Source organism: Syngnathoides biaculeatus, chromosome 8 (assembly GCF_019802595.1).
Source record: "Syngnathoides biaculeatus isolate LvHL_M chromosome 8, ASM1980259v1, whole genome shotgun sequence".
Lineage (NCBI taxonomy): Eukaryota > Metazoa > Chordata > Actinopteri > Syngnathiformes > Syngnathidae > Syngnathoides > Syngnathoides biaculeatus.
The window spans coordinates 3,058,557-3,085,085 of record NC_084647.1 but is presented as its reverse complement, the minus strand read 5'-3'; the positions used below and the strand labels follow the sequence as shown (position 1 = coordinate 3,085,085).

Genomic DNA, 26,529 nt, shown 5'->3' with positions numbered 1-26,529 from the left:
ACCTGACTTAAAACTGAGAAAAGGCTACCCAATTTATGAAATCGATTCTAATTTTATCCACTCTCCAAATATCATATTTAGTGTAAATTCTCTGAAAGAATTTTGGAGTCTTCAGTATTGAACATCCATCTATTCATCCAACCATTTTCTTCCACTTATCCAAGGTTGTGTTGCGGGGGCAATTGCTTTAGCAAGGAAGCCCAGACTTCACTCTCACTGGCCACTTCAACCAACTATTCTCGGCGGATTCTGAGCCACAAGTCCAATGACATGACCACAAGGTCGATCATCGAACTGCCAAGTGCGCTTATGGACACCCTTATTCTTAAACATGTTATTTGTAATGGACAATCTGCTGTTTGGTCCAAAGACCAGTCAGAGCACATCTCCCCACCAGAAGGCGGAGGGAACCTACCCTCTCGTCCACCGGGATGAACTCCAATTTTCATTTGGCGAACCGGGTGAGCAATAAGTATACCCATATATGCTTGGTGTCTCTCGCCTTGGGCAACCCCAGAGTGCATGAGAGTCCAACCTCTGTTGAGAGTACTGGTACCAGAGCCCAAGATGTGTGTGGAGGCAAGGCCAACTGCTGTATATCATGTTGGAACGTCTCGACCTCGCACAACAGCTCGCACTGTTTCCCTGACAGAGAGGTGACATTCCATATCCCTAGAGTCTGCTTTTGTAGCCGGGGATCAGATCCTCAAGGTCTCCATCCAGTTCACATTTCACCAGACCCCTAGGGCCCCTTCCACAGGTGTTGAGCCCCTGGGAAGGAAGACCCATTTTACCCTTTTGGGCTGCCCTGGCTGGGCCCCATGAGTTCAGGCCTGGCCCCCAGTCCATTACTTTCAAGACCCAACTCCAGGCCTGGTGGCTCCAGGGGTGGGGTGTGGAGGGCAGTGACCAATGTCTGTGAGCAGGACAACATTTTCCAATGTTTTTATTGGGCATAGGAGACTTCTGATCCATGGTCTCTCACCTAGGACCTGTTTTCCATGGGTGACCCTGGCAGAGGCATAAAGCCTCAGACAACTTAGCTCCTAGGATTATTGGCTCATTATCTTATAAGGTGACAGCTGAAGGGGGAGGGAGTATTGAACACATTGTGTTATATAGATTGTGATGTTCTGTCATTGCTGTGTGAAAATTTCAGTTTTTAACAGGCTGGTTCCCTTCACATGATCTAGCTGTCTGGTAGTAAACAGCCTTGTTTGAATAAGTGATATATTTATACATACTCTACCCACAAAACTTCGGCTTTCACGTTAAATTTTAGGATGTACTATAAACTTCAGAGGTAAACTTAATAAGACCGTCTCTTAAGTTTTAAATGCACGTCCAACTCATACTTTACTATTCTGAGCTGAAAGGCAAAAGTTTGTGGTCATTTGGAATTGAAATTTAAACAGCCCTCTTCATGAGACATTTCCTCACGGGGCTGTATGTCTCAAATGATAGAGTGGTCATCTCCTAAGTTGAAAGTTGTGGGTTAGACCATAAGTTCTTTCCATTTCAGAATCGTATTCATTTAATGGTCAAGTATGTAACAACACATGAGAAATTTCTCTCCAGCAGTTGGTGCCGCCCTGGTACGAGACTCAGAAAAAACTAACAAGAACAAAGAACAAGAGACATTTAGTTCCGTTAGGTTAGAGTCACAGATGTCTAAGAGGCAGTCTTCTTCATATCATACAGATCATATCAAGGTGTCCTTGAGCAAGATACTGAACCCACAATTGCTCCTGATGCATCACCATCAGGAGGTGAATGAGGAGACTGAGTGGGAGTACTTTGAATGTATAAAAGCACTACAAAAATAAGTCTATTTACAATTTATCATGCGGTGCACAAAATGACGCCTAACAATTGATCAACAGTACCTCGCTATTGTGATGTTAAGCAAATTGTTCTTTGAGGGGAGTGGTCACTGAGCTCAGTGTCACAGACTGTCATTAGCATTTTGCAGCAGAACTAGAGACAAAAATGAGCACAAATGTTTTTATAATAATTTATTTATAATTTAGAGCCCTGCTGCAATTAATGCAATTATTGGAAGATGTTTTCTTTCACCCAGATGTGTGTCACCAGGGCCCCCCATCTGTATTAAATAAGAGACAGAGATCAATCATGAACACCTAATGGCCTGGGCTGCATCATGGGATCCATCCAGTCTCCCTTCCCATGGGTTAACCAGCTACGGGAGGCCCCAATGGGTCCTGTGCATTGTGAGTTTAGTGGTGCCTGAAGGCGGGGACCTGAGCGGTATCCCCTGTTTCTGCCTATCAAGAGTAGCGAGGTGGGTCAGTTCCACCATCTGGTTAGGATGCCTCCTGGACATCTCCCTAGTGAGGTATTGCAGGTTACTTCCCAGATGGAAGCAGGGCAGGGGAGACTCTGTCATTAGGCTGGTCTGGGATTGCTTTGAATCCCCATGCAAGCACTAGACCCTGGCTTAGGAGAGAGAAGTCTGAGCTTCTCTGTCAAAGTTGCTGCTCTCGTAACCCAACCTCAGATAAGATGAAAAAAAATGGATAGACGGATGTATGCGGGGGATAGTTCATTACTTCATGCTGCACAGTAGTTGAGAGGTCAAATTATATAATTAGATGAGTTTGTGTATGTGCGTTTGCAGATCTCAACTGAAAAATCATCATTCAGTCCTACACATCCAGTTACTCAAAAGCCCCTGAAACCTGCTCTAAAAAGACCCTCCGTAGTGGAGCGGCCCACTGATATCCCCATCGGTAAGTTACCCTTTTACAACCACCTCACTTTCTCAATATGAGATTATAGGTATTCTTCGGATTTACAACTTCATTGTATCTACTGAGCATTTTAACTAGTTTTTGTAAATACTACTGTTCATTAGAGAATCTATTCAAGATTAAGATTGTGTGACTGCTGGACATTTTGTCTCGTAGGCTCGCAGGATCATTCGAGCAACTCTAGTCTAAAGAACTTGTTTTGTGTCAGTCCAGATGCAGAAGTAATGGAGGTGAGAGAACCTTGTTCTTGAATACACTCAACTAGAACATACAAACACCACACACACAGTGGCTCATGACATGTTGTTCACACATACTTCACACTCTCACATACAGGCTTTATGTGCTACAGTGCAGTACCTCCCACACAAGCAGATAAATCCAATGAATAACAATGCTGTCTCAGCCAAAATTCAGTACAGAGATTATTTTTGAAATGTCTGAGTATTGTATCCAAAATTTATAATTGAAAACATGTTTTTCCTCATCCAAACTACAACAGTAGCTTACTTTTCACAGCATTGTGGTCCAGTCGTACGGCATATTAGGCCTTAAAGGAAAGTTTGTTTTTGTTGTTTTTCATTTTTTCAGCTTTTATGGGTATTGTTAATGTTGTGTGCTTGTCCTTGGTTGCTGGAAGAAAAACAACAATGTCGAGAGCCCCATGTCCCTTGAAAACAGGAGGCCATCAAAACGAGTCCGGATATCTGTTGTGGTAAGAGTCATCATTTGGGACAACCCAAATGCCAGTATTCCGCCGGGGAACAGGTTCATCACCCAATCAACAATTTTTCACCCTGCCATTCCATTCCGGGGCTAATTGCTTATGCCGATGGCCTGTGATCTGGGCAATGCTGACCCCAAGCCCTTCTTTGCCATTGTGCCAAGAACCTTTGAACAGCCGCTTCCTTGTTAAACCTGCAACATGCTTGCTGACCTCCCACCTCCCATTGCTAGTAGTTGCTTGCTTCCATGATTGGCAAAAGTTAGATCCATTTTACTTAACATTTTTTCATTGGTCCAAAGGTCAGCAGAGGTTATAGAGAACATTTGACCACTGCAATGTTCAAAATTGTTTATTGCTACCTGGCAACGTGTCGAAATGACCATTCTAGCCAGTCGGTGCCTGTGTCAGAAACTTTAGTGAGTGCAGACCGGACTGCTTACAGTAATGAGTCAGTGCAACTCATGGAATCCCACTTCTAATTATTGAAGTTTTTTTTAAGTAAAGGAAACTTTGGTATTTGGTAAGGCAGCATGGTGGGGCAGCTGTAAAGCGTTGGCCTCACAGTTCTGAGGTCCAGGGTTCAATCCCGGGCCCACCTGTGTGGAGTTTGCACATTCTCCCTGTTCTTGCGTGGGTTTTCTCCAGGCATTCCCGTTTCCTCTCACATGCCATAAACATGCAATATTAATTGGGCACTCTAAATTGGCTCTAGGTGTGATTGTGAGTCCAACTGTTGTCCGTCTCCATGTGCCCTGGGATTGTCTGGCAACTAGTTCAGGGTGTACCCTGCCTCCTGCCCAATGACAGCTGAGATGGGCTTCAGCACTCCTGCGACCCTTGTAAGGATAAGCAGCTCAGAAAATGGATTGATGCATTTTTGCTGATGCTACACATTTATTTGTTCTCATTTAAGCACATTATTATTATAGGGAACCTATCATAAAGGAACACATAACCTTTACAGTTCATAACTAATTGCTTAATCACATTTCATCCGCTAAGGCCTCAATTACAGTATAATTAATGATGAACACTTGTGGCTCCAAGTCTTCTGCTTGCATCTAACATTATCTGAAAAACAAGTGGTCAGATGTTCTACAAGTTTGTGGCTGTTCAAACCTGGCATGCTCTTCTTTCCATCCTCCAACTAAGTCACCCGAGGTGTCCAATCAGTGACAGCCTCCCAGAGTAAATATCGCCTTTCTGGAGTGACCCAAAGTCCAATTGTGTTTTGGGAAAGTCATATTCTGAATGGGGAGAGTGAGTTCTCCTGTGCTGCATGCAGCCATAACACGTTATGAGGATCATGTATTTTTATTAGAAAATCAGCATCGTTGAACATTAGCATACAGTATATTAGGAAACTGCTAAAGTGGAAAAAGAGAATGCATGGGAAGTGCACTGATATTATTCTTTGAATTGGGAGCTATTCTGCTGTCAAATGATCTACTCAATTCACATTATTGGGCTTCAATCATTGATACAAAGATGTGAATAGAGAAACAATGTAGGAATGTGCTTTGATAAAATAAAAAAGAAAATCGATGCTAAATATAATCAGGACAGCATTGTCTAGTTTTGGTTATTACACATAAATTGTTTCACACCATAAGTAATGGCATTCCCTTCATCAGAAGACACCACCTAGCCTAAGGGAATTCATTGGGGTGAGCTGAATAGTATTCACATTTATTCTAAAACTTGAATATATAAGTATGATAAACTCTTAAATACAGTGATGAAAGTCCTCCGGACTTTCCTGGAATTCCGAATTTTTAACTTTTCATGAAAATTGCTCCGGAAAATTGAGAAAAAATTGCCTAAAATTAATCCGGAAATTAGTTGACAACATTGAACGAACATGCGTTTGAGTTTGTTGTTTTGCTTTCAGAAAGGGTAGCCATGTTGAGGCACTAACACTAGTAACAGTAACGCGCCTCCCCTCGCATTCTCTCAAGACATCGCTTATTTTGTGTGGTCGAATTTATGTCGAAAGTCATCAACATCATGAGCCATGTCAAAGGAAATTGTTACACCAGGTAGGGGTGCTCTTTGCGTCGATCGTCAGGTAGTGTGACGGCGTAAAAAAAAAAAAAAAACACTCTTACTATCCTAGACTTTCGTCCACCTCATCGCTTCATTCAGGTGTGGCCAATGCGTCGAGCGCATGCACATGTAGGCCCCTTTTAGCCGACCTCCTATTTACGGCAGTCCCGTGGTGCGTGCCCCCCCCCCACACACACACACAACGATAAGTCACGATTGCCGACAGAAATGTTTGTTCCAATGTATCGCTAGTATGTTGCCACGAACGCCAATTATGTTGAACTAAACTTTCAGCATTTTCAAAACATTGCGAGTATAGACCGTTTGTGTTTATTCCTTGACAGGCTAGTGCATTTAACTTTTCTTCAGATAGTTTGTCAGATCAAGAATTTTTATTGATGAAAAATTTTAAATACCGTTTTGTATCATGTTCTACTAATATCAGTTGATATTGGAAATAATCATTTCTGAGTGTTAAATGTTAGTTTTCTCTTTTAGTTATGTATTTGTTTTATTTTTTTAAAACAATATATTTATTAGATTTTTCATATATAATTTTACATAAAAAAAACTCAGTATGCACAGACGTAGTGTTAAAAAAAAAAAGCACACAAATCACAAATAATTCACTTTTATTTTCAAAAACTCTTCTAAGGGTCTCCTTATGTCCTCAAATTCCTGAGCTCTTCCTTTCGTAATATACGCGAGTCTTTCCAGTGCAACACAAGATGCTATTTCCAACATCCATACTTTTATTGGAGGAACGTCCACTTTTTTTTTTTTTAAATAATGCAATTGTTCTCCTGGACTGCAGGAGACCAAAGTCTATAAGTGTGGACTTCTTTTTATTAACAGCAAAATCCTTGGGATATATACCTAAGATACACAGTGTTGCGCAATGCGGAACTTGAATTCCAACTATTATAGAAATTGTCTGAACAATAGATTTCCAATAATCTTTGACTTTCCAACAATCCCATAAACAATGATATAAAGTACCCTTATCATTAGAGCACTGACTACACGTGTCTGGAATGTCAGGGGTCCACTGATGAAGTTTAACAGGCGTCACATAAGTCCTCATCAGCCATTTATATTGTAATAGCCTCATTCTAGTATTTGTTTGTTTTTGTGCTTTAAGGCATGCATGTTCCCAATCAAGTACTTCAATGTTTTCTTTAATATCTAGTTTCCATGCCTCCAATCTATTTTTACTTGATTCTGTATCATGTGAGACAAGAGATTTATAGAACATCTGCTTACATCCATGCAAACCTGACTGGGCAATATCTTCTAAACTGGACAAAGGGGGCTCATACATTATGTTTTTGATTTGTGCTGACATAGTGTTTTAACTGCAGATATTTGATTTTTTTTTTTATTGGGAATAGAAAATTTTTGACATATTTGAATGAACGTGAGCATTTCACCATTTACATGAAGGTCACCTATTGATTTTATACCATTATTTGCCCATAATTTAAAACCCCCCATCTGCTCCTCCAGCTTTAAAAGTCCCATTACCCCATATGGGAGAAAAGCATGAAAGTAAAGGAGTGTCCCCTATATGTTTGTGTGATTTAAACCAAATATCTATAGTGTTTTTAAAAAATAGATTCTTGGTCTACTCTATTCTCAGCAGAATATAAATAATATTTTAATAGAAGGTGTGGTGCTGTTGCTTGCTCTATTTTTACCCAAGAGGGTAAAAAAAATGTTGATGTAGAAAAATAATACATAGCTGAGCGTAGTTTCGCAGACCAGTAATACCATTTAAAGTTTGGAAATTGTAACCCTCCAGTTTCATAAGGCATCTAAAGCAACCATAGTCTTAATCTGGTTTTCTTATTATTCCAAATAAAATTCGGGAGCATTCTGTTGAGTCTAGTGAAAAAGATGTCAGGTAATGGAAGAGGTATGGTTTGAAAAAAAATATAAAAATTTCAGCAAAACGCTAATTTTAACTATGTTTATAGATCCCAACATTGAAATTGGCATAATCATCCACCTGTTTAATAACTGTTGTACCTCCAAGATTAAAGAAAGGGTCATAATGAACCTGTACTATATTGTTAACATCAGGGAAAATTTTGACCCCCAAATAAATAAATCCACCTCTCGCGTTCAAAAAAGGAGTGTTAACCACAGGATTAAGTCTCTCTTCAGTACTTAAAAATAAAATAGATGACTTATCATTATCATTAATCACATAACCTGAGAAACTACCAAACTTTTTAATTTGCTCCAATGAATTTTGAAGGCTCGTGGATAATTTAGTTAAAAAGAGAATGACGTCATCAGCATAAAGAAAGATTCTGTGATTTTGATCACCAATTTGGATGCCCGTCAAGCCTCTATCCATACGAATCGACATGGCCAGGGGTTCTATGGCTAAAATGAACAACATTGGGGAAAGAGGACAGCCCTGGCGTGTGGATCTTTCCAAAACAATTGGTTTAGAAGAAATACTATTAGTGATAATACTAGCAGTAGTGTTTGTATATAAAATGTTTAACCATTTAAGGAAATTATTGCCAAATCCAAACCGCGGTAGAACATTAAATAAAAATGACCATTCAATTCTGTCAAAAGCCTGACCTGCATCCAACGACAGCAGTGCTGTGTCTTTACACTCTGCCTTTTCATGTAATATATTCAAAACTCTTCGAATATTGTGAAATCCTTGACGTTTTTAAAAAAAAAACGTTTTGATCATTATCTATTAAACTAGGTATATACTGATCCAATCGTATTGCCAGGGCTTTGCAAAGTTTTTTTGTATAGCATCCCATCAAGCTTATTGGTCTATACGAGGAACATTCTGTGGAAGGATTATTAGGTTTAAGGATCAGGGTAATCGGCGCAAGTCTCATTGTAGGAGGAAGAGTGTCCTTATTATATGATTCTTTATACATGTCCATCAATGGAGTCAATGATTGTTTTTGAAATGCTTTATAAAATTCTATAGTCAGCCCATCGGGCCCAGAAACACGGTTAGTGTTAATACTTTGAATGGCAGCAGAAATTCCTTCTTCTGTCAGATGGTTATCTAAGTTTTGCTTTGCCTCCTCTGATAGCACTGGAAATATAAGTGAATCAAGAAATGCATCCCTCTCCAACGAAGTCTGTTGTATCTCGGATTTATACAATTGTTCATAGAAATCCCTGAAAGTACTATTAATTTCTTGAGCGTCAACAGTCAAAATCTCCATTAGATGTCCTTTTGCTATTAATTGCCCGTTCTGTTTGTAATTTCCTAATACTCCAAGCCAAAAGTTTATCCGCTTTTTCACCTTGATCGTAAAAAGGCTGCTTAAGCCATAATAAACTTTTGCCGCTTTATCTGTAGATAATTTATTATATTTACTTCTTAAAAATAGCAATTCTTTATGTTTAAGTGGATCATCTACCTGATCTAAATCATTTTCCAACTCTTTTATTTGCTTCTCTAAATCACACATCTCTGCTTTTTGTTGTTTAGATTTAGAACTTGTATTACTAATAATTTCTCCTCGAATGTAAGCTTTGAATGCTTCCCATCTCGTACAGGCTCACATTTGATCTATATTAATTTCAAAAAATAAATCAATTTTACTTTTTATGAAGGAAACAAAGTTCTTATTCTGCAGCCATATAGATTTAAATCGCCACTTGCAGGGGCAGTGACAAAGTTTGTCTATTTGAATATTCATAGATATTGGTGCATGGTCGCTAATCACTATACTGTCATACCAGCAATTTTTAACCTTTGACAGAAGGTTTTGAGAGACAAAAAAGTAATCAATGCGCGATTGAGATTTCTAGGAGCCTGAATAACATGAAAATTCCATTTTAGAAGGATTAAAATATCTCCAAATTTCAACTAAATTTAAATCAACACTATATTGTTTTGAAATTTTCCTTGTTTTCGCTTTACTTGGATCTAAACCTGTAGTACGATCCAACACTGGATTTAGTGTGCAATTAAAGTCACCGCCAATTATAACTGACCAATGTAAAGCAAAAATTGTGAGAAAAGGGTCTTCAAAAAATTTAGGATTGTCCTCATTTGTACCACATACACATACCAAATTTAATAAGATAATTTAAGAAAATAGTACCCTGGACTGCAGGACCCTGAATTGTATTAGTGATTTGTAATGGTGTAGTTTTGTGATTAAGAATTAAAACACCTCGTGCATAATTACTACAGGCCACCTATTTCGAACCTTTTTGATTTCTGAATCAGTCAAATGACTCTCCTGAAGGAGTTCTATTTTAGCGTTCAATAATTTAATTCTATTAATTAAGTTTCTTTCGGCTTGTCCCTTTCGGGGTCGCCACAGCGTGTCATCTCAGATGAACGCACATATGTTTGGCACAATTTTTACGCCGGATGCCCTTCCTGACGCAACCCTTCTCAGGGAGTGGAGGCCCCAGTGGGATACGAACCCACAACCCCTGGTTTTCCGAACCAGTGGTCTAACCACTGAGCTACGGGGTTAAACGTAATAGGTCAAGCTAACTAAAAATGGCCAATTTTGACCAAGCACACACTGAGGAATAACTATATAATCTAAACCAAAAACCGGTAGAGGGGCACAACTTATAAAGGTCTGACATAAGAGTGTATCATGAATCTCACCATAACGTTGAAATGATTGATAAAAGCTCTCAGCTTCTCTAGGCGTGGGAAAACAGCTGCATTCTTCCTTGTAGAACTCTCAACTTGCAGGGGTAAATCTGGAATTCACGGTAAAGCCCTTTCTCCACAAACGTCTTTCTCACCACGTTGAACTCGTTGCATTGGCGCATGGTTTCGACCGACCAATCTGGTTCAAATGTGAGCTTGTTTTCTTCATGGGTAATGTTTAGCTGCCTAGCGGTGCGTAAAACAAATTCTGTCTTGAAACTTCAGAAATCAAATGATCACAGCTCTACACTGCCCTGGTTTTGGCCGCGCCAGAGTCCGGTGTACACGCTCAAGAGTGAAGCTCCTGTCACCGTCTAGTTCCAACCATGTTGGTAACTCGTGCTCCACAAACTCCAACAAGGACCGATTCATTTCAGCATTTTCACGTAAGCCAAACAGACGGAGGTTTTTGCGGCACTCTCGGTTCTCTAAATCATCCGTCTTGGTTAAGAGCGATGCGTTTAGCAGCATTAGCTAGCTCCGCTTTAGCCACCTCCAAATCATCTTCCAGGGATGATATACGCTCCTCAGTTTCAGTTACACGTGCTGTGTTGGAGGCTACTTTGTTCCTGACCTCAACCATGCTTTGCTCCAAAGCATTGATAGAGTTGTTCATCTCTTTCAAATGGCAGTTTGTGGTGTCAAACTTGGGGAAAAAAATCAGAGCAGAGGGCTTTTAGCTCCGTTAGCACAGCTGCCATGTCTGCCACGCTTTCACAGGCCTCTTTGCACTCTTCTCCGTGCTGCTGATTAGATTTTGGTTTTTGCGTGCCACGAGTCCGTCCAGAGCTTTTTCCACTGGTCGTTGATGTGGTCTCAGACATTTTTCAAAGTCACTCTTACACCTTTATTCAGGTAGTTAAATGTTTTTATGCGGAGTTGAGCGGAGCCTCAATATTATGCTGCCATCTTGTTGTACGGGCCTATTTATTTATTTTAAGGCCATCCCTAATCACACCCGCAACTTTATCTGCGAGCACGACTGACCACACCCGTACATTTTTCAAATGTGAGTGACTGTGTGTATCAAAATATTAAAGGCAACTTATTATACTATTAGTATTACTAGATCTATATCTAAGATAGTGAGCAATGTGGTCGACTGTATCAGTACAACAAGTTTGAGACTTAAAGGTTAATAGTAATTACTACAGATCAACTTCTTTAACATGTTTTGCTGTACGGTATAGGTTGGCCCTTGGAGTACTTCTGCCCAATTTTTTTTTTTTGGTCAGGACTTAGAAATTTTACTTTCAATTTTTGTCTGAATTTTGTTCATAGATATCACCAGAACGCACCACAGCCATCAATTTTTTTTTTTATTTCCCCGGGTGGCATACCCCCGGACCCCCATCGTGCTCGCATTTGTATATTCAGGAATTTTCATGAAAGTCCACTTTCATCTTTATAAAAATTATGTTTCTACATTGAGGCAATTACATAATACATATAAATTTGTTGGCCTGAACAGTGACTATTGGTTAGTGCATCTGACACAAAGTTCTGAGGTTGAAGGTGTCGATCTCAGCTCCAGCCTCCTTATGTGGAGTTTGCATATTCTTTGTGTGGTTTTTCTCATGGTACTTGAGCTTTCTCCCACATTCCAGAAACATGTATGTCAGATTAAAATGAAAAAAGTACATTTTCCATAAATGTGAAGTTGTGAATGGTAGTCTACGAATGTGCCCTGCGATTGGCTTGTGACCAATCTAGGGTCTGCCTCACCACTATAGAAGTCAGTTGGGATAGGCTCCCAGTCACCCAAGAGTCACGTGAGGATACATTTTTATTTCTTGTTTCTACAACTTCAAAACATACAATAACATTTGCTATCCACATAACCTGCAAACACAGAAAATCCCTCTACAGTCCTAATGTATAGTTCTCCAGTGAGGTGTTTTGGCAGTTGGTAAAAAGGCTTAATGGCACATTCCCCCCACCAATTGAAAATCTTCTTCCACTAGAAGGAAACCAATTTAAATTGATGGTGGCCAGATGTTGTGAAGTGTGCTTCCGCCTTCCAGCAGACGGGTCTGAAGCTCAATCTTATCACAAGTTTTTCCTTGGTAGCTCATGAGAAAAAATAGGTGATGAAATAGTTTGTATCCTGTAGTTAAACCACATGTTTTCAAGCCACCCCTTTGGATTATTTCATACCTGAGTAAATGTAAAAAGACAAATAATTACATTTTGTTCTAAACAAAATGAAAATGTAGTGCAATTGTTTTGGTTTTTTAAGTCTGGAAGAAATTTTATCTTTAGTCATTTTAATATCTTGGCAGAGAGTGCGAGTCAAATGTTACAATTGGTAAGGATTGATATTGGTAATCATCATATCGAGAGATTACAGTTGCTTGAGGTCTCTGTGCGTCTCTCCAAACATACCGGAAAGCAATGCATAGTAAAACAAAAAATGCGAGGGAGATGAAGAAAGAAAGTAAAAAGACCTTTTTGGCATAGTTATCTTGTCCTTGAGAGTAAAGAAAAGTTGGTACAACCACTGAGACAGAATGAGAGAAGGGAAGAAAAATTTAAGCTCCTAGCTGCTGTACATTTGAAAAAGTCAAGATATTGAAGTAGCAAAAACACACAAATCCATGGAATAATAGAATAAGAGTATAGACTATATTTTGCTATAACACAATACAACAATAAAAGTACTTATTCCTCAGAAAATGAATAGCTACTTCTCTGCTCTGCTGGGTGACGTAAAGTATTGTCTGAGCAGAAATGGGGTGATTTTAGCCATACTAGTTACCCATGTTATCTGCCACAGTCGCACGTTTATATTAATTTCACTAATTTTAGTAATATTAACTTTCGTACCTTGCCGCATGAGTTCATTGCAAGATATACAAAACCCTTATTTCAATGAAGTTAGGACATTGTGTTAAACGTAAATTAAAAACAGAATACAATGATTTGCAAATCATTTTCAACCTACATTAAATTCAATACACGAAAAAGACAATCTTCAAAACAATCGTCATATTTTGCACTTAATAATGCAGCACATGTTTTCAATGGGAGAGGTCTGTCCTGCTTTTAGTCCAATCTACTACTTGCTCTTGTTTACCACAAAGGCACGCGCTTGTAACGAACAGAATGTAGCTTGGCATTGTCTTGCTGAAATAAGTACTGACATCTCTTAGAAAGATGTTGCTTGGATGCCAGCATATGTTGCTCCACAACCTGGATCTACCTTTCAGCATTACTGGTTCAATCACAGATGGTACCCATGGCATGGGCACTTACACACCCCTATAGTGTAACAGATGCTGGCTTTTTATCTTTGAGCTGATAAGAATCCGGATGGTTATTTTCCTCATATGCCCGGAAGATACGATGTCCATGATTACAATAATCAATTTTAAATTCTGTTAAGAGACTACAGTTTCCTTTCCACTTTGCATTAGTTCATCTGAGAAAGCAGTGCTTCTGAATGTTGTGGCGATATTGCTTTTGTTTTTCATGGTAGAGTTTTAACACACATTTGTAGATGTAATGACGAACTATGTTAACTGATAATGATTTTCTGAAGTATTGCTGAGTCTACATGCCAGTATCAATTGCAAGGATACCAGTTGTTCATGCTGTTTCACCTGAGGAATTGAAGATCACGAGCGTTCAATGTTGGTTTTTCGCCTTGTCTTTTTACGTTCCCTTTCCAATTTCATGCAGAGATTTCTCCAGATTCTCTCAATCTTTTGGTATTAAGTATCCTCGATGATTCATTTATGGGATTCCTCGCAAGTGTTCATTGAGAAACATTGTTCTTTGAGCTGTTGTACTAATTCAGAGGTGTCAAATGCATTTTTGTCATGGGCCACATTGCTGTTCAGATTTTTCTCAGAGGGCCTTTATAAACCTTTGTAAACCTATATAAATGTTTCATCTTTATTACATCTGGAACCAGGGATAATATTTTGATAAACTATTGTTTAATATTTATTAAAGGGTTTTGGTAACATCCTTTTTGTGTTGGAATGTCTTGGAGGTGAAAAGAGTATCAGATAAAGTGATGTGGCTGAAATTTGAAATTGAGAGTGTTATGAATAATGTGATTACCGGCTGTGCCCCACAGGGAGGATGTGACCTTGCGATGAAAGAAATTCTGCAAGGAATTAGATGGAGTAGTTCTGAGAATCCCAGACAGACAGAGATGTGATTGATGCAGATTGTAAAGGACATGTTGGTGAAGGAAACAGGCGTGATGAAGAAGTGATGGTTAAGTATGCCATCCAGGAAAGGAACTTTGAGGGACAGATGGTGGTGGATTTTGCGAAAAGGATGGAAATGGCTGTAGTGAACACTTTTTTTCCAGAAGAGGCAGGAACATAGAGTGAACTACAAGAGCGGTGTTAGAAGCACGCTGGTGGATTATATTTTGAGCAGACGATGTAATCTGAAGAAGGTTAGAGTAGGTAGCGGTGGCAAATGCTAAACAAGAGGCATATGACGACAAGTACACCAGGTTGGATAAGAAAGAAGGAGAAAAGGATCTCTACACGTTGGCTAGACAGAGTGATAGAGATAGGAAGGATGTTTAGCACGTAAATGTGATTAAGGATACAGATGGAAATGCGATGACTGGTCCCAGTAGTGTGCTAAATAGATGTAAAGAATACTTCGAGAAGTTGATGAATGAAGAAAATAAGAGAGAAGGCAGAGTAGAAGAGGCAAGCGTAAAGGACCAGGAAGTGGCAATGATTAGTAAGGGGGAAGTTAGAAAGACACTAAAGAGGATGAAAAATGGAAAGGCAGTTGGTCCTGATGACATACCTGTGAAGGTATGGAAGCAATTTGGAGATGTGGCTGTGGAGTTTTTGACCAACTTATTCTACAGAATACTAGTGGTCGAGAAGATGCAAGAAGAATGGAGGAAAATTGTGCTAGTTCCCATTTTTAAGAACAAACACGATGTTCAGATCTGTGGGGACTATAGAGGAATAAAGATGATAAGCCACACAATGAAGTTATGGGAAAGAGTAGTGGAGGCTAGACTCAAGACAGAAGTAAGTATCTGCAAGCAACAGTATGGTTTCATGCCTAGAAAGAGTACCACAGATGCATTATTTGCCTTGAGGATGCTAGTGAACAAGTACAGAGAAGGTCAGAAGGAGCTACATTGTGTCTTTGTGGATCTAGAGAAAGCCTATGACAGAGTACCAAGAGAGGAACTGTGGTACTGCATGCGTAAGTCTGGTGTGGCGGAGAAGTATGGTAAAATAGTACAGGACATGTATGATGGCAGCAGAACAATGGTGAGGTGTGCCGTAGGAGTGACAGAAGAATTTAAGTTGGAGGTGGGATTCCATCAAGGATCAGCTCTGAGCACCTTCCTATTTGCAGTAGTAAAGGATAGGCTGATAGATGAGGTTACACTGGAATCCCCTTGGACCATGATGTTCGCAGATGATATCGTGACATGCAGTGAAAGTAGGGAGCAGGTGGAGGAACAATTAGAAAGATGGAGACATGCACTGGAAAGGAGAGGAATGAAGATTAGCCAAACTAAAAAATAATATATATGCGTGAATGAAAGGGGCGGTGGGGGAAGAGTGGCGCTCCAGGGAGAAAAGATATCGAGGGTGGATGACTTCAAATACTTAGGGCCAACAACCCAGAGCAATGTTAAGTGTGGTAAGGAAGTGAAGAAACGAGTTCAAGCAGGTTGGAACAGCCGGCAGAATGTGTCTGGTGTGTTTTGTGACAGAAGAGTCTCTGCTAGGATGAAGGGCCAAGTTTATAAAACAGCGGTGAGGCGGGCCATGATGTACGGATTAGAGACAGTGTCACTGAAGAAACAGGAAGCAGAGCTGGAGGTGGCAGAAATGAAGATGTTGAGGTTCTCTTTAGGAGTGAACAGGATCGATAGGATTAAAAATTAGCTCATTAGAGGGACAGTCAAATTTGGATGTTTTGGGGACAAGGTTCGAGAGGGCAAACTTCGATGGTTTGGACATGTCCAAAGGCGAGAGTGAGTATATCCGTAGAAGGGTGCTGAGAATGGAGCTACCAGGCAAAAGAGCGAGAGGAAGACCAAAGAGAAGGTTGAGGGATGTTGTGAGGAAAGACATGAGAGCAGTTGGGGTTCGAGAGGAAGATGCAGGAGATAGGCTTGGATGGAAAAAGATGACACACTGCGGCGACCCCTATTGGGATAACCCGAAAGGAAAAGAAGAAGGTAGCATCCGTTTTGGGTATCCTTTCTCAACCAAGGTGCAGTCCAAAACTAACACTGTACACCTGTGTGGTTCTGTTGCTGTTATTTTAAGATAAACTCATTATCACTATTGTTTTTAAGTTAGACATCGTGGTAAGTAACTTCCACTGATGGTAAAGAATAATAGGTAATACGTAGTCAAACAATATATCAGGAGAGTACCAGTTGTAGGCACACTTGTCAGTGCAGAAAAAAACACATTAATTTTTAGCTGTGACAAGTGGGCTTTGAAGCGTATTAGTCATCACAGCTTGACAGTGAAGTGATACATAGCAAAGCCCTGTGGTGTACGTGTGTGGGTGCATTTTATTAGTTTTTGGCTTGTGTCCCATCATAACCATTTTTACTTCATATTGTTAAACAGTGATGCTGATTACAGCCTTTTTATAGACTTGTTTAATGTTAAGGTTAATGTTATGTAGACCAGGTCAAGAATATGGATGACTGTCGAAATATATTTTTAAAATCTTTCGTACCGTCGATCCCCTGTGACAGAGGATAAAAGTTAGTCCCTCACAGTTCCTCTATTCTCTCTTTGTTTGTTTAGGAATCTGAATGCTTCCCTGTTTCACAGTCTTCGACCATTTTTATGAATTTACAAAAGCTTTCACACCTCCACCCCCCCCAACCCCCTGCCCCATCTTGGGTGTGAAATATTGATGCAGAGTAGTCTGTTTCAGAGAAATGATGTCGCCCAGTCGCAGTCTTTCTCATTATTTCTCCCCTTTTTGAGTTCTCATAATGCCGTTGTGCTTTATGATGTCTTGAGGGCTCCATTTTTTTATGCCGTTTTCTTTTTTCATTTCACATGACACTTTGGGGAAAATCTCCAGGCAATATGCATTGTTTCATTATGTAGCTTTTTGAATTGACACTTGCAGACAAAGAAGCAATAAGTTGAATAGTGTGTCGTTTTACCACTGGCTTAAGAAAGTGGTTTATGGACTAAGCACTTTTTGAAAGTTTTTATAATCACTTGTATGTTTTACACATCACTACATTACTATCACTCAGAGACAAAAATGAAAATTAAACCTCTGAGATGAACTAGAATTAGAGATAGTTAAAATGTAGAAAACGAGCAATGTCAAGATTGATGTCAATCGATGCTGTTAGATTTGTCAAACCCAGTTCTCTCAGAACAGTATTACAAATAATCTTACCCAAGTAGATTACCATTTTTTTTTAAATTCAGGCTAACCTCACCCTAAAAAGCCTCAGTGTGTTCAATAGGTTAACATGGGGTTGACAAAATATGACCTAAGAACAACTAATGGGCCACTGGTTCTTTCAATGCAGACCACTTAGCATTCATATTATCAAGTGTCCTGTAATATTATATATATTACATATTATCAAGATTCCTGCATTTATCTATTCTCCCTGAAATTGTTTTTAGATCACCCCCCCCCATATGTTTAATATCTCATTTCTATCTTTTGTTTAGTGTCAATGTTTTTAAGTCCTGGCTAAAGACCTTTGATTGAGGATTGAGTAGTTTTTTTTTCCATTTTTTGATTGATTTGTCTTGCACTGCATGCTTTTGTAAACAGTATCTTAATGTTCTGCATTCTTAATGCTTTAAATCTTGTAAAGCACAGAACTGTTTATTAATTGTGTATAAATAAATTTTCCTTGTCCACAAGTGCGATAAGGAGTAATGGGATTTATATAATTATATACCATAGTAAAGTCCAATTTTAGGAAATAGGGAGAGGTGACAAAAGCTGTTTTTCAAGTGTTTATTTCCTGAAGAAGCTAATGGTAGCCTTGCGCTAACAGGGCCGGACCGGTAAAATTCACTTCCTCCGCACATATATTCCACCGGTCTCACTCTTACCTTTTTCTGCTCGAGAACCCCCTTTTGACCATTAGAAAACATGCATAAATTAGCCGCATCACCGCACAAACCGCAAAAGTCGCATCTTATAGGCTGGAAATTATAGTACTTTTGCATTTGAAGCATCCATCAATCCATTTTCTTCTTCTTATCCGAGGTTGGACCTCAGGGGCAATAGTTTTAGAAGGGATGGGGCCACCTCATCCAGCTCCTCCTAGGAGATCCTGAGGCATTCTCAGGCCAGCCAAGAGGCTTGCTCTCTCCAGCTTGTCCTGTGTCGTCCTTGGTGTCTCCCCCTTATGAGACACACCCGGAACACCTCACTGGGGAGGCATCGAAATGAGATGCCCAGCCACCTCATGTGGGTCCTCTCAAAGAGAGGAGCAGCTACTCTATTCCAAGCCTCTCCCAGATGACCGAGCTTCTCACCCTATCGCTAAGGGTTAGCCCGGACACCCTGTGGAGGGAACTTATTTTGGGAAATTGTAACCAGCATCTTGTTCTTTTGGTCATGAACCACAGATCGTGACTGTAGGTTAGGGTGGGAACTCAGATCGACCGATAAATTGAGCGCTTCACCTTTGGCCTTAACTCCTTCTTCACCACAACAAACCAATACAAAGTACGCATCACTGCAGATGCTCCTCCAATCTGCTTCCCTTACTCATGAACAAGATCCCGATATACTTGAACTCATCAGTTGAAGCACAGATGGGAATTTAAAACATCAGTGTTGTCCAATTTTGGAAAAACTACTATAATAAATTACACATTAATTTTATCCATTTTAACTGTTGAGCCTTGTAATTATCACTTGATTCATGCATATCATCCATCTATCCATCCACCCATTTTCTTAGTCGCTTAGCGTCAAGGGTCACGGGTGTGCTGGCGCCTATCCCAGCTGTCAATGGGCAGGAGGCAGGGTACACCCTGAACTGGTTGCCAACCAATCGTAGGGCACATCGAGACAAACAGCCGCACTCACAATCACACCTAGGGGCAATTTAGAGTGTCCAATTAATGTTTCATGTTTTTGGGATGTGGGAGGAAATCAGAGTGCCTGGAGAAAACCCACGCAGGCACGGGGAGAACGTGCAAATTCCACACGGGCGGGTCTGGGATTGAACCCCAGACCTCAGAACTGTGAGGCCAACACTTTCCAGCTGAGCCACCTTAATGCACACTATCGCTTACTGAAAAGTTAATTATTAGGGAGACCCAAGGTGCCCTAAAGTGTGAATGTGATTGCGATTGTTGTCTATCTCCATGTCCCCTGCGGTTGGCTCGCAACCAGTTCAGGGTGTACCCTGCCTCCTAAGACTCTTGTGAGGATAAAGGACTAAGAAAATGGATCTATGTATTTTTTTTTCCCCCCCAGAATCAGTCATGTAAAAAAGAACTACGGCAGAGGTGAACATTATCATTCTCCACACCATTTTATTGATTACAAAACCATGTACAATGGTTTTAAAGCCTTCCTCCTAATCAGATGTAGTGGTAAGGCATTAATAGAATTTGTAAACGATGAGCAAAGAAGTTATTAGTAGCAGGAAACTCAGCAGTTAATTGCCTGCATGTGATTACTATTGTAATGTTCCCCTTTTGCACCATTTAGTATCTCACAGTCACTTGGAGAGACATCATTATTAGAAGTATGAACACAAGAGAGAAAGTTTGAATGTCTTTTTTTTTTGTTGTTGTTGTTTTAATTGCTTTAGCAACTTAAACGGGAACTCGGGCAACAAAGAGGGGTATCCATATTTTGTAACAGTTGCTTCCTTACACGATAGATTAAAACCATTTATTATGTAAATATACATTTATACATTAAACAAAATATCACACGCCCTGCAAAGCATTCACATTCAAAGTTAAAGAAACCTCTCATGTCCAAAAAACTAATTGCTGCACCAATTACATTCTTGTCGTCAAAGTTAAAAAGCCTTCTTATCATATATTTATGATATACATTAAGTGCCCCAAAGTTTGAGGGCCAGCTTGTGTGCGTTGCTATTGAAATGCATTCATAGTGAGTCATGTGCATTATATAATCTTCCAACATTAAACTCTTTTTTTCTGCTTCCATTGTTCTTTGTGACAGTGTCATTACCAGTACTTTTAGTATATTCCTCGTGACTCAACTCAAAATAAGTGTTAAAATAATTGTTTTATCAATGTGCCATTCATTTTAATTTTCTGATTTAATTACCATACTGTTGTTCTCTATTTATGATATAGTAATAACTACTTGTTGGATTTTTAACGGCTACTGCTAGATTGACAGAAAAAACAGACCAAAATTGTGACAACCTTTTATGCTTCCCTATACTGTTTGCTTTTGCTACAAATTAGCGTACGGTGTCTGTGTGTGGGTGGGGTGTTTGTTTGTTTGTTTGTTTGTTCCCTTTTAACCCAGCCATGCATGAGTGCCAGTAATTGGAAGATTGTGTCTGGATGTAAAGATGGATAGCTGATGAGGGTGGGAATCACGAAGGTAATGAAAAAGCAATGAGGCTATTTGATCACAGGAACTCCATAGGAAGAATTTACGGTCTTTTGTCAGCACTCTGGGATACAACTGCCGCTAGATACTGTACATGAATACATCATCTTGTCCAGACAAAAGTCACTTTCACTTTTCAAACAAATTCAGTAAATAATTATTACATCATACACACACACACATACCCCTAACACTTTATGCTGCAATATATAGACACCATTTGTTAGCTTACTTACATCTAGGTATGACACCTACAACACCCTGTATTAACTCCTATAGCTCGAAGTATAACATTTTCCAATCTTCTGAAATGGTGTCTGAGTTTTTCACCCTCATTCTTTCCATTTGTGAGCTCAGCTCAGCGTGGATTTGTTCAGACAGATTGTTAGACAGAACTCCATGCTTGTTGTCAGTTTTAAGTATCTCCATTTATTTTGTGAATGTCCTTTTTTGTGTGTGTTTTAGTGTCTGTATGAAAGCTCTTAAGATATGTGTGAATACAGGAGAATTCCCCAAATGCTAAAGATTTTATTCTAAGAGGAGCAAATCTTTCTAAAATGCATCTCTCTCTTCCTCCTGCACAGTCTCTTGCTAATTCTTAAAATAACTCATCTGTAAACATATTTCCGATCTTCATATGTTCCCTCTTGAAAACTGTTGGTCATTGTGGCATTTAGCATGGCTATATGTTGCGTGACTGACAAACAACATTGATAAGTGAAACAGGAGAAATGAAGCGTGCTTGCGCGCATACTTGGTTATCAACTCCAGTCAAAACTGTGTTCTGCTTGCATAATGCTACAGTATAGCAGCTCTTTCTACCCCATGGCTGTAGTTGCTAGGGTTACCAACAGGTTGTCTATTGGACGGATGAGGATGCACGAGCTCTGCCTCCCATCAACCCCAGGGTCACACTTTTTTCCCCTCCTTTTTTCCCTAACAGACACATTAAGTTTTGGGAAAATTCTCCATCACATTTTCTTCAAGACAGAGGCTTTCCCAGCTTGTCAAACAGCATTGGGAAAGCGGAATACAAAGTTATCAGCCGGAGGTGACAATCCATCACTATAATGATCATCTGCTGCAAGATCTCATACATCAAACTCCTTCACTCATTATATGCACTGTAGTCACTTTTTCAGTCACTCATTCTATTCCTGTCCATCTGTTTGAGGGCAGGCATGCCGTGTAACCCTCATGATGTGATGCATACTGTAGATGGCTGCCCATTTGTCTGTAATGTCATTTAACTTGATATCATGAGAGAAGGACTGCATTTTAAAAGTACAAATACAAGCCAACAGGATGTCTTCCATTAAGGGTCACCAACATGGTGCCCGTGGGCAATGGCTCGCCCCTGAGGACCATATGAGCAGCCTGGTAGCCTGATCTAAAAATTAGCTCAATGATGATGGGATGGGATTTACTAGGATGGTTGTACTTAGAGAGTAATATTAGTAGTCTTGCATGTTGACTATTATCAGTTCCCTATTTTGTTAAATAATCATTGGTAATCGTGGGGAAATATTTACTTGTTTAGGGTTTTCAAATAAATTAATATAATCATGAGTTAAACACTGTACAATTAAATGTAGTTTAAAGAAATCTGTTATTTCAGAAGCACATATCAAGTTGGTCGCCTTTGTAGTATTAATCTGCAAGTAGCTCTGTTTCTAAAATGGTTGATTACCCTAGTCATGCATCAGACCATACTGACAATACATTTGTTTTATTCAAATTCCAATCTGAACAAGTGTGTGGACTCTATAAACTTACGGAATGTTTTTCTGGGCCTTTGTTTCTGCAGGATGATGGTGATGTGGAAGATGATATGACGATCAGAGAGGTACGACTATGGTTGTTTTGCACAGAGTTTAAAGCCATTTCCCACAAGACAGCATGTATTCTATTTTCGCTCATATCTGTGCAGCCCAAAAGACTCAATGCAGCTTTGCTTACCTTCTGATTTTATGTAGTATTTCACCGCTCTATAATGTGAATGATTGTTGCTTTTGTGATGCCACCACTGGCTAACTTAACCATGAAAGTAACTCTGACTATCAGCTAGCCTCACTGCCAAGACAGAGAAATAAGGTGTTTTGGTGGTTATAGTACACTATATTAGCACCACTGTCACATAACATCTCTCTGACTGTATAACAGGACTCACTCACGGATTTTTAGAAATTGGGAGGTATATTTACCTTTACCTTGTTATGCAGGCACACCAGAGAACCATCAATTTGTATACAGTAATCCCCCCTCCATTGCAGGTCTTGGGTTGTAACAAATTTTTAGAAGACAGTCGAGAGTGCCTTCTGTTTAATGACTGACAGGAGGCATAAAAGTTGCTTCTCCTCGGAGCATCTTTCAATAGTGCTGCTGCTGCTCCAAGTCTGTCGTTCAGCTTCAGAATCTAAACATGCCTTTAAGTGTCACCTTGTAGTGGCCTGCAGGGGCTGTTCTACCAGCTGCATAAAGATGTCTGCTAACGTTAAAGTAAGTTTCAACTAATTTGAAATACCGCTTCAAAGCTTTTTACAGTGTGGAAGCCAAAAGAAACGCTACTTTTTTCTTATTTACTATCCCTTTAAATCTGTTATGTTTTGCTGTTCTTAGTTACATTGCACATCCCTCTCATTTGTGTATTTTATAGATTGCAGAGTGGGAAGAGATGCAGCTTGATGAGCAGGTCAACTTTAACAATTGCAAGATTGACCCTGCCCCATTCCAGCTCGTGGAGCGCACGTCATTGCATAAGGTCTGATTATAAATACAACTGTTCCACTCTTAAGTTCTTATCGCAGCACTCAGGTTGTACAAACCCTAATTCCTATGGAGCTGGGTCACTGTGTAAAATGTAAATAAAAAATAAAATAAAATCATTAAAAAATAAAATCATTATAAAACACATTGATGTGCTGCGTAAGTACTGTAACATTTGTAATTATGAGCGTACGTTTTTAAGAGTGGGCGGCAGGTGTAAGGTAAACAAGGAAAAAGAGTGTGGCAGAGCAGCGGATGTTGTTAGAGAAAGTTCCATTTGCTTTCCAAAAGAAGTCAGTGGCTTCTTTTTATTGTTTACAGTACATATGTGATTTGTGCCATTGGATGTTAACAACCACTCATCCCTTACTCATTGAATCACATTGCAAAATGCCACAAACTGAATAGCTCTATGGTATACTTTCAATTTGTGTTGGATTATAGTTTTTTTGCGCGTAACGCAGAATATCTGCAGAGAGTGCACAATTTTGTATGCGCACAGTTTAGAGGGAACATTGGCTGACTTTTTTTTTTTTTTTTGCATGGCGTCCGACGATCGACACATTGAGCAACTCTTGAGTTAGCCTATGAGGTAACATTTAGCTTGCATTGAATGTTTTCTTGCAACATGCTGTAACAAACACTCAATAGTGTGCCTACACACGTATGCGCCCACGCACCTACACACACGCACACACACATGTACGATCGAGTATCGTTTCCAAAAATGCCACTGACTAAGTCTTCGTCGGTTGCAGCTATGAAAGTATCTAATATGCTCCATTGAAAGAACTACCTTCTCTCTGACCTCTATTGTGTCCTGGCTGGGTGAAGACCCTTTAAACATTTAAGAGATCCCACGTACCATCAATCTCCTCCTTCTTCTGCACACTACTAAAAGCCAACACCACAGACACCCTCCTTCAGCATAATAAATGTTGCTCAGGGCAACTACCTACAGTTGAAGCCAAAGGTTTACAAAAACACATTTTTTGTTTCACTGTCTCAAAGAGAAAACTAAAAGTCTTAAAGTAAAACCAAACCTCTCCTGTTTCGGGTCAGTCAGGATCACCAAAATAATTTTATTTTGTTAAATGCAACAGTAATGACAGAGAATTTCCTAGAAAATGTTATATTTCCTTCAACGTTAAATGTTTACATGTGCATAAAGTACTATGTCTTTAAAGAACACGGGGAAGCCCAGATGTTGAAGTCATGGCTTTCGAAGCTCCTGATAGAGTAACTGACAACCTGTGAGGTTAATTGACAACACATCTGAGGATATATTTAAGACCCCACCTCAAACCTTTTGCTTCCTGATTTCAAATCATGGGAAAAATCAATAGAAAGGAAAGGCCAGGAAATTATCAAAGCTATAACAGCGCTCAGGATGAATACAGGGTCTGTGTCCCAAAAATGAACATGTTTTGGTCAGAAATGTGTGAATCAACCCCGAAACAAAAGCTAAAGACCTTGTGAAGCTGCTGGATGAAGCTGGTAAGAAAGTATCATTAACGAGTCAACGAGTTCGAGTCCTGGACTGACACAGGCTGAAAGGCTACTGACCGAGAATGAAGTCATTACTCCTAAAGAAACGGAAAGATTACACTTTGCAAAAAAACACCAAGACAAAGATCTTAACTTCTGGACACATGTCGTGTAGTCTAAATGAAGCTAAAGTGAAGCTGTTTGGCAACAATGACCAATGTTACATCTGGAGGAAAAATGGGGAAGCTTGTGGACCTGAGAACACCATACCAACTGCGTAGTATGGAGGTAGCAGGATTATGCTTTGGGGCTGTTTTGCTGCAGCAGGAACTGGAGCTCTTCATAAAATAGATGGCATAATGAAGAAAGAATATTAGATGGCAACCTCGAGACATCACCCAGGAAGATAAACAAATGGGTCTTCCAAATGGACAATGACCCTCAGCATAAGGTTAAAATGGTTGAAAAAGAAAAATGGGTTGAGGATAAAGTCAATGTGTTGGAGTGGCCATCATAAAGCCCTTATCAGAATCCCATTGAAGATTTGTGTGCAGATCTGGAAATGCATGTGCGAACAAGGCAACTGACAAACCTTACTCAAGTCCACCAGTTCTGTCAGGAGGAATGGGCCAGGATTCAAGCAGCGTACTGTCAGAAGCCTGTGGAAGGTTGCCCAAAATGTTTGACCCAAGTCATTCAATTCAAAGGAGATGCTCCTCGATAGTAAGGAAATGTATGTAAACTTTTGACCTTAACAAGAATAAAATAGAATTCTCAGAGAAATTTTCTCTCACATTATTGTGTCTTTAGAATAGATTTTAAAGTTCTAATCCTTGTCTATAAATCACTAAACGATTTCGGGCTTGAATACATGAAAGAAATGCTCATGGAATACAAACCCAGTAGGGCTCTGAGATCGACTGACTCAGGTCTAAGAATGGAGTGCAGGGTCCAAATCAAACGTGGTGAAGCACCATTTAGATATTGTGCTGCCAAAAAAAAAAGAAAAAAAAAGAAACCAGAATAAGTTGCCAAAAGAGGTGACGTCAGCCCCAAGTGTGTTTTCAAATCCAGATTAAAAACTTTTTTTTTTTCTCATGCATTTTAGAGTACTCCTACTTCAGTGATATTTCTTGCACAAAAAGATGTTTTAATTATACTTTTTATTTTTAACTTTTTATTTTTGTATTTGAATGTTTTTATTCATATAAAGTGCATCGAGTTACCTTGTGTATGAAATGCACTATACAAATAAATTTGCTTTGCTTTTAACAAAATTAAATAAGTTTGGTGATCCTGATTGACCTGAAAAAGGAGATGTTTAGTCGGATTTAACTTCAGACAGTGAGACAAAAAAAAGAAGTGCTTTTGTACAGTGTATGTAAACCTCTGGGTTCAACTATATGTTCTTTACAGACATGGATGGTTCTACTCTTTATGCACTGTGCATACTGTTTATGTGCCATTCATTGTCTTACACCCTTTTT

General features: G+C 39.5%; 1 protein-coding gene across 3 annotated transcripts in view; it reads left to right on the top strand.

Annotated features, from left to right (window-relative positions):
* LOC133504875 (chloride channel protein 2-like) overlaps nt 1–26,529 on the top strand; it is a 158,091-nt gene that overhangs the window by 119,802 nt on the left and 11,760 nt on the right. For all 3 annotated transcript variants that reach the window (XM_061827577.1, XM_061827578.1, XM_061827576.1), the window contains 4 exons: nt 2,639–2,750; nt 2,928–3,001; nt 22,596–22,634; nt 23,445–23,549. In XM_061827577.1, the coding sequence (XP_061683561.1) occupies nt 2,639–2,750; nt 2,928–3,001; nt 22,596–22,634; nt 23,445–23,549 (330 nt within the window). The remainder of the gene's footprint in view (nt 1–2,638; nt 2,751–2,927; nt 3,002–22,595; nt 22,635–23,444; nt 23,550–26,529) is intronic.